This window comes from Scyliorhinus canicula, chromosome 6 (assembly GCF_902713615.1).
Source record: "Scyliorhinus canicula chromosome 6, sScyCan1.1, whole genome shotgun sequence".
NCBI classification, from domain to species: Eukaryota; Metazoa; Chordata; class Chondrichthyes; order Carcharhiniformes; family Scyliorhinidae; genus Scyliorhinus; species Scyliorhinus canicula.
This window is the reverse complement of record NC_052151.1, coordinates 15,278,911-15,294,239: the sequence shown is the minus strand read 5'-3', so window position 1 is coordinate 15,294,239 and position 15,329 is coordinate 15,278,911. Positions and strand designations below refer to the sequence as shown.

Genomic DNA, 15,329 nt, shown 5'->3' with positions numbered 1-15,329 from the left:
AACTCCCTTCCCAACAGTACGGTGGGGTGTACCTACACACTTACACCACATGAATTGCAGCGGTTCAAGAAGGTTGGTCACCACCACCTTTTCGAGGGCAATTATGGATGGGCAATAAAAATGCTGACCTAGCCAGAGAAGTCCACAACTATGAAAGAATTTTTTAAAAACACGAGAATCTGAAAATTATGGTAACATTTTCAAATCAAAGTTGTGTTTTACAATAGGAATTTCGAGGTCACTATTTCTGTGGTCACTAATTTAATTCATTGCTAACAGTAATGTATTTGCAGGAAAGAAACTTTGACATGTTTGCAAAACCTTAAGCAGTGGAGAATTTGTTAAGAACCAAAACTTCTTTCATACGGCTTGGGTCAATGTCTGTGCGGAGTCTGCACATTCTCCCCGTGTCTGCATTGGTTTCCTCCAGTCCCGTGCTGGTTAGGTGAATTGGACATTCTGAATTCTCCCTCAGTGTACCCAAACAGGTGCCGGAATATGGCGACTAGGGGCTTTTCACAGTAACTTCATTGCGGTGTTAATGTAAGCCTACTTGTGACAATAATAATAAAGATAATTAAGTACCTTGGGTTTCTAACTCAGTAACTCAAATATCGTGGTTCTCCAACAACATATAAAACGTAATGTAAACCAGACATACACGTACAAAATACATTTCCTAGTCTGTTCCATTCCAAAGTCAGTGAGCTCATTGCTTCTGCTTGCAAACCAACTGCCAACACTCACAGAAGTAAAGTCCTTTTGGAACAGTAGCGAAAGGCAAAAAGACCAATTGTGCTTAACCAAATGTAGAATAATAACTTCAACATTCAACAACAAATCCTGACTTGCATGAGACACATTCTATCCACTTTTACAAGTGGAACAAAGGGCTGCTTTCGCAGATTTCAATCAGCTGACACTATTGGAAAAGAAGGAGGATGCAGTCTGGAACCAAAATTCCTTTCTCATAGAATCAAATAACTATAAAATGCAAAAGCACCGAAAGAACTCATTCAATTAAGATTTGGCTAGAATAATGTAAATCTAATTCTTGTCACTGGCAAACTTGGAGAAAGTGTAAAAACTCTTTTTATACCATTTCTCCAAAATTCAGACCAAAATTGCAGAGACATCAGAAAATTCCTGCGGATATTTTACCCCTAATTCACTACACTTCCTACATTGCTCGGTTTCAATTATTGTATTAATCTCTTTTCTTCAGGCGAAGGTCAAAATCATCTTCAACTGCTTCATCAATGCCTTTCCCTCCAGACGTTCACTGACGATTGCCAAGTATTCAGTACTTTTCGTGACTCCTCAGATTCTGAAGCTGTCGGGCGGGACAGTGGCGCAGTGGTTAGCACTGCTGCTTCATGGCGCCGAGGACCCAGGTTCAATCCCAGCCCCGGGTCACTGTCCATGTGGAATTTGCATGTTCTCCCTGTAACTGCGTGGGTTTCACCCCCACAAACCAAAGATGTGCAGAGTAGGTGGTTTGGCCCTTAATTGGAAAAAAATAATTGGGTACTTATTTAAAAAAAGATCCTGAAGCTGTCCGCATCTGCAGGCAGTAAGATCTGGATAACATTTAGGCTTTGGTTGATAAGTGACACAATAACATTCAGGCCAGGCAATTGTCAGACATTGACTACCTCCAACTAGAGAGAATCTACCATCTCCCCTTCACATTCAAGTCAGGAGTGTTACTGAATACGCTCCACTTGCCTGGATGATACAGCTCTAACAGCACTCAAAAGGTTTAACATCCAGGGCATCCCTCCCTAACAGCACAGTGTGTGTATCCACGCCTCAAGGACTGCAGGGGTTCAAGAAGGCAACTCATCATCACCTTCTGAAGGGCAACTAAAGATGGGCAGTATATGCTGGCCTAACCAGCGATGCTCAAACCCTGCAAAATGTATTTTAAAAAAGCCTCCTCCTCCAGGGAGTTGTTTAATTGTCCACCACCATTCACAGTTGAATGTGGCAGGATTACAGTGCTTACATCTGATCTGTTGATTGTGGAATTATTTAGCTCTGTCTATCACTTACTGCTTATGCTGTGCTACCATTATGTTTCTTCAATCTACACCTTGACTAACATGAGCATCTATGATTAACTTCAATTTTCTTGTGTCTTTGGACGAAAGATATTTACGGATCTGCCTAATTTGGTTTGATTGTGTCCGTTAAAGTTTGCAAGTTAGACTTCTGTAGGGGTGTTGAAGGGTGATAGTCATAGCGTGCACTGAATTTTATCAAAGAACACTGAGGCATAATCAGGAAATAAACGGACTTTTGTCAGAATGCAAGGAATCCCTTTTCAATATCAAAAAAAGAGAGATTATGAGCAATGATACAAAAACAAAGGGTTGGATAGTTCTGATGATACACAAACCAATTTAAACCCCAAAATGTTTAATTAAATTCAATCTCAGAGCTTCTGATTATTTTTCATCAGACTTGCTTCAGATGAATTACTGTTTTTTGAACTTTCCTGCATCATAATCATCTTAAAAGACATAATTTAGCCCTTTAACCCAACGCCTGGATAGCCGTGTGCCAAGACAAGCGGAGGCCTGACAAAAATCACTGTCTCCTATCACCTTGTTCAGTGTTTGCACTGAGTAGTTGGTTTTCCCCTATTTCTGCAACGTCCAGGTACGTTGAAGTCAGCAGAGATAGGCAGTGAAACTATATCGACTGAGGTCAACAACCAGTGGACACAGACTTAAGATAATTGACAAAAGTACCAATAGAGATGAGAATTTTCTTACACAGCAAGTTGCTACAGTCACTGCAATTCACTGCCAAGTAGAGCAATGGATATCAAAACTTTTTAAATCGAATTGGATAGATACTTGATGAGGGAACATTTTCAGGCCTAAGTGGGGAAAATGCATGCGAGTGAAACTGATTGGCTGAGTGGTTCTTTCACGGGGCCATCACGGGCATCAATGGGTGGTATGACCTGCTTCTGTACTATAACAGAAAGAGTGGTAGCAGTTTAGAATTATCTTCTGAAAATGGTAATCGATGCTAGATCAATTGCAAACTTTAAATAAGATTGATAGATTTTTGTTATCCAAATGTGTCAAGGGCTATGAATCAATGGTATATAGATGGAGGTATGTGACGGATCAGCATTGATTTCATTGTGTGGTCGGAAGCTCATTTCAGGACCAAATAAGATAGCAGGACTACAAACAACCTGATTGAGTCTCAGACAGTTACCAGGAAGAGGATGGATTCAGTGTCAATGGACAGCCTATTCTAATTTGCCCGTTTTACATTTTTGGTACAGATCCTAAACTAATTTCCCTTTGTGCTGATTCACTAACCACTAAATCTACAAATCTATATATAATATTGAACATCATAACAGCAGTCACAGAAGTTGTGCCACAGGTTAGCACGGTTATAAAAAAATAAAGCAAACCAAGCATCAAGCTTTATTTCTCGAAGGATGGAATTGAAAAGTGGAGAAGTTATGCTAAACCTTGCCTGGTTAGATCACACAGTGCTGCATGCAGCTCTGATCGCCATAATATAAAAAGGATGTAGGGACACTGCAAAGACGATTTACAAGGATGAAACCAGAAAGGAGTAGATATGCATACGAGGAAAGATTGACAGGTTTGGGTCTCTTTTCTGTTGGAAAAGCTGAGGGGTGACCTGGCTTGATTACTGTCTGTGCGGAGTCTGCACATTCTCCCCGTGTGTGCGTGGGTTTCCTCCGGGTGCTCCGGTTTCCTCCCACAGTCCAAAGATGTGCAGGTTAGGTGGATTGGCCATGTTAAATTGCCCTTAGGTTAGATGGGGTTACTGGGTTACAGGGATGGGGTGGACGTGTGGGCTTAAGTGGGGTGCTCTTTCCGGGAGCCGGTGCAGACTCGATAGGCCGAGTGGCCTCCTTCTGCACTGTAAATTCTATGATAAACAGATACCGTCAGAGATCATGCGGTTTTAAAATTTGTTCACGGTATATGGGCTTTGCTGGCTAGACCTGCATTTACTGTCCATCCCTAAATGCCCTCAAGGACATGGTAGTGGCCAACCTTCTTGAGCTGCTGCAGTCCATCTAGGTGTAGGTACACCCACAATGCTGTTGGGGAGGGAGTTCCAGGATTTTGACTAAGCGACAGTGATACATGTCCAAGTCAGGGTGGTGTATGGCTGGGAGGGGAACTTGCAGATGATGGTGTTCTCAGGTATCTGCTGCCGTTATCTTTCTAGATGGTAGAGGTTGCTGACTTGGAAAATTCTGTCGAAGGAGCCTTGGTGAGTTTGGGGAAGAGCATGTCTACAGGCCATCAATAAAAGATTGCCACCAAGAAACACACTGGAAAATTCAGAAGGATCTTTACCTAAGAGTGATGGAAAAATGGAACTTGCTACGAGATGAAGTGGTGAAAGCAAATAACATAGAGGCACTCAAGTGGAAGTTAGACAAGCATGTGAAGAAAAAGGGAACAGATAGCATATTCCGATCAGTGCAATGAAATGCAGATCGCTTATTGTCACCAGTAGGCTTCAAATGAAGTTACTGTGAAAAGCCCCTAGTCGTCACATTCTGCGCCTGTTCGGGGAGGCTGGTATGGGAATTGAACTGCTGGACTCATTCATGGCTGATATATTTTGCATACCATTCTCCTGCCTTCTCCCCATAACCCCTGATCCCCTTATTAATCAAGAATCTATCTATCTCCACCTTCAAGACACTCGGTGATTTGGCCTCCACAATCTTCTTAATTAATGTTGCACCTTCTCTGTTGCTCAAATGTTAAAATTGTGAAAAATGTAGAGTTATCCATTTGCTGAGTATTTCGGAAATGGTGAGTGATTGGCAAGTGTTGGTGTCCAAAGGGATCTTGGTAACCTTGTTCACAAGTGACTGAAAGCTAATTCAGATGCAGCAAGCAATTTCAAGAAAGACAAATGAGACCACAGAATACAATCATTGAACAGTTACAGCACAGGCGGTGGCCATTTGACCCATTGAGTCCATGCCAGCTCTCTGCAAAAGCAACTCAGCTCATTTTACTCCCATCACTTTTCCCCATAGCCTTGCAAATGTTTTCTATTTAGGTGCTTATCCAATTCCCCTTTCAAAGTCATGATTGAGTCTGCCGTCACCATATTCTCGGGCAGCGCAATCTAGATCCTATCCATTCACTGTATACAAAAGTTTTATCAGTCACCTTTGGTTCTTTTGCCAGTGTCCTCTGGTTCTTGACCCTTCCAGCAATAGATACAATTTCTATCTATTCTGTCTAAACCCCTCATGATTTAGAACATCTCTATCAATCTCCCCTCAGCCTTCTCTTCTCGAACGGGAACAACACCAGCTTCGCCAATCTATCCACATAACTGAAGTTACCCTCTTGCCTGGAATCATTTTCACGTGAATATTTTCAGCATACCCTCCAAAGCCTTTGCATACTTCCTTAAAAGCTGTGCTCTGAATTAGAAACAATAAGGGCAAACCAGTGATTTAAAGATTCATCAGAACTTCACTGTTTTTATTCTCTTGATAAAGCCTGGGATCCAGAATGCCTTTTCAACAACTTTATACCTACACAGTCACCTTTAACGATTTGCCCATGGTCTCTACTTCTGCACCCACTTTAGTATTGTATCTCTTATTTTCAATAGCCTCTCCTCATGCATCTCATTAAGATATATCACTTAACATTACTCTACATTAAATTTCATCTGCTATGTGTCTGCCCATTCTGTCAACCTGTACACGTCCTCATGCAGTCAACCGGTATCCATGTCACAGTTCACAATATTTGCAAGTTATGTCATCTACAAATATTTAAATTGTGCCCTGTACACCCAGGTCTAAGTCTAATGGGAAACCCCATTATAGATCATCTTCTAGTCCGAGAAACAAATGTTCACCACAATTCTCCATGCTGCCACTGTCCCTTTTAGTCTATGATCTTCAACTTTGCTGGCAAGTCTATTATGTGACACTTCAGCAAATGCCTTTTGGAAGTTCACAGGCCGCTTCAACAGCCTTACCTTCATCGACCCTCTGCTACCTCATCAAAAACTCAATCAAATTGGTTAAACACAAATTATCTTTCCCTAATTCATGCTGGCTTTTATTTTCATTTTTTTTTAAAAATCAACTTTGCTATTTAACTATTTGGTGACCATGGAAGTTTCAAACTGCGGAACAGTAAAGGTGCAAGAAACTGATAAATTAACTCAAGGAGTTGGTGCATAATTATTTAAACTTTATGGAGGTACAGTATAAAAGGTGGCATTCTTTGTACAGCCGGCCATATTCTCAACTGGCCAGTCATCTTAAAAGGCAGTCTCCGATCATATTATACCGCAGTATGGGACACAGTTTATTGCTATTCATGCCATCAAATCCTCTTGTTACAGGGTGTTGGGTAGGGGAAGGAAAAGGAGGACCAGGTGAAGGGAAATACTGCTCCACAAAGGAAGAGAAAGGTCAGAGAGGGGACTCGACCCAGACTGCTGCCAGGTACTTCCCTGTCAATGGTTCGGATATAATGACAAAGGCTAATAGAGATCAGACGTCTATATCCTGCAACTAGAAGGTGGTTTGCAATGCAGGGAAGCTAAAGAAGGGAACAAATTATTTTGAAATAAATTTAAAATCAATTAACGTGAAACTGGCACAAAATAAATGACACTCTAGGTTTGAACTCACCAAATAGTTTTCATCCTGGAAGGCATAGTGCAACGTGGTAATCCACTGGCTGTCTCCATTTACCAACACATCCCTCTCCTCTCGAAAGCAGGCAGTCTGTATTAAAAAACAATATTTTAATTTACACAAAATTAGATAATATTAAGAATAGTAGAACATACAAAGACTGAGAAATGTTTACATTGGCTAAAACTTCAATTATTGCTTTTAAGTAACAGGCCAAATCCAACCTAGCCAATTATCAGTCGCCTCTCCATCATCAGCAAAGTGATGGAAGGAGTCACCAACCGCGCTATCAAGCGGCACTTACTCAGCAATAACCTGCTCACGGACACTCAGTTTGGGTTCCGCCAGGGTCACTCAGCTCCTGATCTCATTACAGCCTTTTTTCAAACACGGAAAATACAGTTGAATGCCAGAGGTGAGATGAGAATTAATGCCCTTGACATCAAGGCAGCATTAGACCAAGTATGCAATCAAGGAACCTTAGCTAAACTGGAGTCAATCGGAATGAATGGGAAAAATCTTCACTGGTTGGAGTCATACCTGGCACAAAGGAAGATGGTTGTGGTGGTTGGAGGTCAATCATCTCAACTCCAGGACACCACTGCAGGAGTTCTTCAGGGCAGTGGCCTAGGCCCAACCATCTTCAGCTGCTTCATCAATGACCTCCCTTCCATCATAATGTCAGAGGTGGGAATGTTTTGGATGACTGGACAATATTCAGCAGCATTCATGATTCCTCAGATAATGAAGCAGTCCATGTCCAAATGCAGCAAGACCTAGACAATATCCAGGCTTGGGCTGACAAGTGGCAAGTTACAGTCGTGCCACACAAGTGTCAGGCAATGACCATCTCCTACAAGAGAGAGGATCTAACCATCACACCTTCACATTCAGTGGCATTGCCATCGCTAAATCCCCCACAATCAACATCCTGGGGATTAACATTGATCAGAAACTGAACTTGACTAGCCACATTAATAGTGTGGCGACCAGGACAGGTCAAAGACTAGGAATCCCACAGCGAGTAACTCACCTCCTGACCCCCGCAAAGACTGTCCACCATCTACAAGGCACAAGTCAGGAGTGCCATGGAACACCCTCCACTTGCAGGGAGGAGTACAGCTCCAACAACGCTCAAGAAGCTCGGCACCATCCAGGGCAAAGCAGCGTACTTGATTGTTCCTCCTTCCACAAACATTCAAACCCTCAACCACTGATGAACAGTGGCAGCCGTGTGTACCATCCACAAGGTGAACTGTAGTAACTCACCAAGGCTCCGCAGACAGCACCTTCCAAACCCATGACCACCACCAGCTAGAAGGACAAGAGCAGCAGATACCTGGGAACCCCACCACCTGGAGGTTCCCCTCCAAGTCACTCATCACCCTGACTTTGAAATATATCGCCGCCACTCCACTGTCGCTGGGACAAAATCCTGGAACCCCCTCCATAACTGCACAGTGGGTGCACCTACACATCAAGGACTGCAGTGGTTTAAGAAGGCAGCTCACCACCACCTTCTGAAGGGCAACTAGGGATGGACAATAAATGTTGGTCTAGCCAGAGATGCCCACATCCTGTAAATGAATATTTTAAAAAGGTTAGCTCTGTTGGATGGATGGCTACAGTGAGGTGCAGAGTAACCCGGGATGCGGGGAGGAGGGTGTGTCAAATATTTTGTGAGCCTTTTGATACAAACAGGAAATGTGGTTAGGGTGCTAATGTGAACATCAGCTCATTTTTCCAGGATAAGAGGGAGTGCAGGGTACATGATCAACTAGAGAGTGTTCACACCTCTCAGAGGTGAAGAAATCTAAGGATCAATCAACCTGAGATAGATAAGCTCCTGCATCATTTGGCAGCAAGATAAAGCATCAGACTAGAACAGGCAGAGAACCAAGGCCAAATGATAAATACCATGGCAGACCGAGGCAGGAGGTGAAACCACAATTATTTGGAGAGGTGAGACAGAGATATTGACCTTTGAATTAATAACGAACGTGTATCACATTAAAATTTTCTTTTTCAATTATTTTATTTTGGTCGCAGTCAAAGCAAGTTTCAAATGCAAGAGTGTAATATAAGGTTGGATTGAAAAATGTTTCTGCTTTGAATTATCTGCTATGAGAAAGGAAAATCAGGAACCAACAGACATCCTTAATGGCAAAACAACCACTAGACCAAAGCCAGTTCTCACTCTCTCCACTAAACCAGAGCCTGTTCACTCACTCTCTCCACTAAACCAGAGCCAGTTCTCTCACTCTCCACTAAACCAGAGCCAGTGCTCACTCTCTCCACTAAACCAGAGCCAGTTCTCACTCTCTCCACTAAACCAGAGCCAGTGCTCACTCTCTCCACTAAACCAGAGCCAGTGCTCACTCTCTCCACTAAACCAGAGCCAGTTCTCACTCTCTCCACTAAACCAGAACCAGTTCTCACTCTCTCCACGAAACCAGAGCCAGTGCTCACTCTCTCCACTAAACCAGAGCCGGTTCTCTCTCTCTCTGCTAAATCAGAGCCGGTTCTCACTCTCTCCGCTAAACCAGAGCCAGTTCTCACTCTCTCCACTAAACCAGAGCCAGTACTCACTCTCTCCACGAAACCAGAGCCAGTTCTCTCACTCTCCAATAAACACAAGCCAGTTCTCACTCTCTCCACTAAACCAGAGCCAGTTCTCACTCTCTCCTAAATCAGAGCCAGTTCTCACTCTCTCCACTAAACCAGAGCCAGTTCTCACTCTCTCCACTAAACCAGGGCCAGTTCTCACTCTCTCCACTAAACCAGAGCCAGTTCTCACTCTCTCCACTAAACCAGAGCCAGTTCTCACTCTCTCCACTAAACCAGAGCCAGTTCTCACTCTCTCCACTAAACCAGAGCCAGTTCTCACTCTCTCCACTAAACCAGAGCCAGTTCTCACTCTCTCCACTAAACCAGAGCCAGTTCTCTCACTCTCCACTAAACCCAAGCCAGTTCTCACTCTTTCCACTAAACCAGAGCCAGTTCTCTCAGTCTCCACTAAACCCGAGCCAGTGCTCACTTTCTCCACTAAACCAGAGCCAGTTCCCTCTCTCTCCACTAAACCAGAGCCGGTTCTCTCTCTCTCCGCTAAACCAGAGGCGGTTCTCACTCTCTCCACTAAACCAGAGCCAGTTCTCACTCTCTCCACTAAACCAGAGCCAGTTCTCACTCTCTCCACTAAACCAGAGCCAGTTCTCCCACTCTCCACTAAACCAGAGCCAGTTCTCACTCTCTCCACTAAACCAGAGCCAGTTCTCACTCTCTCCACTAAACCAGAGCCAGTTCTCACTCTCTCCCCTAAACCAGAGCCAGTTCTCACTCTCTCCTCTAAACCAGAGCCAGTTTTCACTCTCTCCACTAAACCAGAGCCAGTTCTCACTCTCTCCACTAAACCAGAGCCAGTTCTCACTCTCTCCCCTAAACCAGAGCCAGTTCTCACTCTCTCCTCTAAACCAGAGCCAGTTTTCACTCTCTCCACTAATCCAGAGACAGTTCTCACTCTCTCCACTAAACCAGAGCCAGTTCTCACTCTCTCCACTAAACCAGAGCCAGTTCTCACTCTCTCCACTAAACCAGAGCCAGTTCTCACTCTCTCCACTAAACCAGAGCCAGTTCTCACTCTCTCCACTAAACCAGAGCCAGTTCTCACTCTCTCCACTAAACCAGAGCCAGTTCTCTCACTCTCCACTAAACCCAAGCCAGTTCTCACTCTTTCCACTAAACCAGAGCCAGTTCTCTCAGTCTCCACTAAACCCGAGCCAGTGCTCACTCTCTCCACTAAACCAGAGCCAGTTCTCGCACTCTCCACTAAACCAGAGCCAGTTCTCACTCTCTCCACTAAACCAGAGCCAGTTCCCACTCTCTCCACTAAACCAGAGCCAGTTCTCACTCTCTCCACTAAACCACAGCCAGTTCCCTCTCTCTCCACTAAACCAGAGCCGGTTCTCTCTCTCTCCGCTAAACCAGAGCCGGTTCTCACTCTCTCCACTAAACCAGAGCCAGTTCTCTCACTCTCCACTAAACCAGAGCCAGCTCTCACTCTCTCCACTAAACCAGAGCCAGCTCTCACTCTTTCCACTAAACCAGAGCCAGTTCTCACTCTCTCCACTAAACCAGAGCCAGTTCTCACTCTCTCCACTAAACCAGAGCCAGTTCTCACTCTCTCCACTAAACCAGAGCCAGTTCTCACTCTCTCCACTAAAGCAGAGCCAGTTCTCTCTCTCCACTAAACCAGAGCCAGTTCTCACTCTCTCCGCTAAACATGAGCCAGTTCTCTCACTCTCTCCACTAAACCAGAGCCATTCTCTCACTCTCCGCTAAACCAGAGCCAGTTCTCACTCTCTCCACTAAACCAGAGCCAGTTCTCACACTCTCCACTAAACCAGAGCCAGTTCTCACTCTCTCCACTAAACCAGAGCCAGTGCTCACTCTCTCCACTAAACCAGAGCCAGTTCTCACTCTCTCCACTAAACCAGAGCCAGTTCTCTCACTCTCCACTAAACCAGAGCCAGTTCTCACTCTCTCCACTAAACCAGAGCCAGTTCTCTCACTCTCCACTAAACCCAAGCCAGCTCTCACTCTCTCCACTAAACCAGAGCCAGTTCTCACTCAATCCACTAAACCAGAGCCAGTTCTCTCACTCTCCACTAAACCAGAGCCAGTTCTCACTCTCTCCGCTAAACCAGAGCCAGTTCCCACTCTCTCCACTAAACCAGAGCCAGTTCTCACTCTATCCACTAAACCAGAGCCAGTTGTCATTCTCTCCACTAAACACAAGCCAGTTCTCAATCTCTCCACTAAACCAGAGCCAGTTCTCTCACTCTCCACTAAACACAAGCCAGTTCTCTCTCTCTCCACTAAACCAGACCCAGTTCTCACTCTCTCCACTAAACCAGAGCCAATTCGCTCTCCACAAAACCAGAGCCAGTGCTCACTCTCTCCTCTAAACCAGAGCCAGTTCTCACTCTCTCCACTAAACCAGAGCCAGTTCTCTCACTCTCCACTAAACCAAAGCTAGTTCTCACTCTCTCCACTAAACCAGAGCCAGCTCTCTCACTCTCCACTAAACACAAGCCAGTTCTCACTCTGTCCACTAAACCCAAGCCAGTTCTCACTCTCTCCACTAAACCAGAGCCAGTTCTCTTACTCTCCACTGAACACAAGCCAGTTCTCACTCTTTCCACTAAACCAGAGCCAGTTCTCTCACGCTCCACTAAACCCAAGCCAGTTCTCACTCTTTCCACTAAACCAGAGCCAGTTCTCTTACTCTCCACTGAACACAAGCCAGTTCTCACTCTCTCCACTAAACCAGAGCCAGTTGTCTTTCTCTCTCCATTAAACCTGACCCAGTTCTCACTCTCTCCACTAAACCAGAGCCAGTTCGCTCTCCACTAAACCAGAGCCAGTGCTCACTCTCTCCACTAAACCAGAGCCAGTTCTCACTCTCTCCTCTAAACCAGAGCCAGTTCTCTCACTCTCCGCTAAACCAGAGCCAGTTCTCACTCTCTCCACTAAACCAGAGCCAGTTCTCACACTCTCCACTAAACCAGAGCCAGTTCTCACTCTCTCCACTAAACCAGAGCCAGTGCTCACTCTCTCCACTAAACCAGAGCCAGTTCTCACTCTCTCCACTAAACCAGAGCCAGTTCTCTCACTCTCCACTAAACCAGAGCCAGTTCTCACTCTCTCCACTAAAACAGAGCCAGTTCTCTCACTCTCCACTAAAACAGAGCCAGTTCTCACTCTCTCCACTAAACCAGAGCCAGTTCTCACTCAATCCACTAAACCAGAGCCAGTTCTCTCACTCTCCACTAAACCAGAGCCAGTTCTCTCACTCTCCACTAAACCAGAGCCAGTTCTCACTCTCTCCGCTAAACCAGAGCCAGTTCCCACTCTCTCCACTAAACCAGAGCCAGTTCTCACTCTATCCACTAAACCAGAGCCAGTTCTCTCACTCTCCACTAAACCAGAGCCAGTTCTCACTCTCTCCACTAAACCAGAACCAGTTCTCTCACTCTCCACTAAACACAAGCCAGTTCTCTCTCTCTCCACTAAACCAGACCCAGTTCTCACTCTCTCCACTAAACCAGAGCCAATTCGCTCTCCACTAAACCAGAGCCAGTGCTCACTCTCTCCTCTAAACCAGAGCCAGTTCTCACTCTCTCCACTAAACCAGAGCCAGTTCTCTCACTCTCCACTAAACCAAAGCCAGTTCTCACTCTCTCCACTAAACCAGAGCCAGCTCTCTCACTCTCCACTAAACACAAGCCAGTTTACACTCTTTCCACTAAACCCAAGCCAGTTCTCACTCTCTCCACTAAACCAGAGCCAGTTCTCTTACTCTCCACTGAACACAAGCCAGTTCTCACTCTTTCCACTAAACCAGAGCCAGTTCTCTCACGCTCCACTAAACCCAAGCCAGTTCTCACTCTTTCCACTAAACCAGAGCCAGTTCTCTTACTCTCCACTGAACACAAGCCAGTTCTCACTCTCTCCACTAAACCAGAGCCAGTTCTCTTTCTCTCTCCATTAAACCTGACCCAGTTCTCACTCTCTCCACGAAACCAGAGCCAGTTCGCTCTCCACTAAACCAGAGCCAGTGCTCACTCTCTCCACTAAACCAGAGCCAGTTCTCACTCTCTCCTCTAAACCAGAGCCAATTCTCACTCTCTCCTCTAAACCAGAGCCAGTTTTCACTCTCTCCACTAAACCAGAGCCAGTTCTCACTCTCTCCACTAAACATGAGCCAGTTCTCAATCTCTCCACTAAACCAGAGCCAGTTCTCACTCTCTCCACTAAACCACATCCAGCTCTCACTCTCTCCACTAAACCAGAGCCAGTTCTCTCACTCTCCACTAAACACAATCCAGTTCTCTCTCTCTCCACTAAACCAGAGCCAGTTCTCACTCTCTCCACTAAACCACATCCAGCTCTCACTCTCTCTGCACTAAACCAGAGCCAGTTCTCACTCTCTCCACTAAACCAGAGCCAGTTCTCACTCTCTCCACTAAACCAGAGCCAGTTCTCACTCTCCACTAAACCAGAGCCAGATCTCACTCTCTCCACTGAACCAGAGCCAGTTCTCACTCTCTCCACTAAACCAGAGCCAGTTCTCACTCTCTACAGAAAACCAGAGCAAGTTCTCACTCTCTCACTAAACCAGAGCCAGTTCGCTCTCCACTAAACCAGAGCCAGTGCTCACTCTCTCCACTAAACCAGAGCCAGTTCTCACTCTCTCCTCTAAACCAGAGCCAGTTCTTACTCTCTCCTCTAAACCAGAGCCAGTTCTCACTCTCTCCTCTAAACCAGAGCCAGTTTTCACTCTCTCCACTAAACCAGAGCCAGTTCTCACTTTCTCCACTAAACCAGAGCCAGTTCTCTCACTCTCCACTAAACACAAGCCAGTTCTCACTCTCTCCACTAAACCAGAGCCAGTTCTCTCACTCTCCACTAAACACAAGCCAGTTCTCTCTGTCTCCACTAAACCAGACCCAGTTCTCACTCTCTCCACTAATCCAGAGCCAGTTCGCTCTCCACTAAACCAGAGCCAGTGCTCACTCTCTCCTCTAAACCAGAGCCAGTTCTCACTCTCTCCACTAAACCAGAGCCAGTTCTCACTCTCTCCAGAAAACCAGAGCCAGTTCTCACTCTCTCCACTAAACCAGAGCCAGTTCTCACTCTCTCCACTAAACCAGAGCCAGTTCTCTCACTCTCCACTAAACACAAGCAAGCTCTCATTCTCTCTACATTAAACCAGACCCAGTTCTCACTCTCTCCACTAAACCAGAGCCAGTTTGCTCTCCATTAAACCAGAGCCAGTGCTCACTCTCTCCACTAAACCAGAGCCAGTTCTCACTCTCTCCTCTAAACCAGAGCCAGTTTTCACTCTCTCCACTAAACCGGAGCCAGTTCTCACTCTCTCCTCTAAACCAGAGTCAGTTCTCACTCTCTCCTCTAAACCTGAGCCGGTTCTCACTCTCTCCACTAAACCAGAGCCAGTTCTCACTCTCTCCACTAAACCTGAGCCGGTTCTCACTCTCTCCACTAAACCAGAGCCAGTTCTCACTCTCTCCACTAAACCAGAGCCAGTACTCACTCTCTCCACTAAACCAGAGCCAGTTCTCACTCTCTCCACTAAACCAGAGCCAGTTGTCTCACTCTCCACTAAACCAGAGCCAGTTCTCACTCTCTCCACTAAACCAGAGCCAGTTCTCACACTCTCCACTAAACCAGAGCCAGTTCTCACTCTCTCCACTAAACCAGAGCCAGTTCTCACTCTCTCCACTAAACCAGAGCCAGTTCTCTCACTCTCCGCTAAACCAGAGCCAGTTCTCACTCTCTCCACTAAACCAGAGCCAGTTCTCTCACTCTCCACTAAACACAAGCCAGCTCTCACTCTCTCCACTAAACCAGAGCCAGTTCTCTCACTCTCCACTAAACACAAGCCAGTTCTCACTCTCTCCACTAAACCAGAGCCAGTTCTCACTCTCTCCGCTAAACCAGAGCCAGTTCTCACTCTCTCCGCTAAACCAGAGCCAGTTCTCACTCTCTCCACTAAACCAGAGCCAGTTCTCACTCTCTCCACTAAACCAGAGCCAGTTCTCACTCT

The 15,329-nt window shown here is 45.5% G+C and overlaps 1 protein-coding gene across 1 annotated transcript in view; it reads right to left on the bottom strand.

Moving 5' to 3' along the window:
- LOC119967000 (serine/threonine-protein kinase MRCK alpha-like) overlaps positions 1-15,329 on the bottom strand; it is a 386,584-nt gene that overhangs the window by 353,938 nt on the left and 17,317 nt on the right. The window contains exon 2 of the mRNA XM_038798987.1: positions 6,698-6,793. Within this exon, the coding sequence (XP_038654915.1) occupies positions 6,698-6,793 (96 nt within the window). The remainder of the gene's footprint in view (positions 1-6,697; positions 6,794-15,329) is intronic.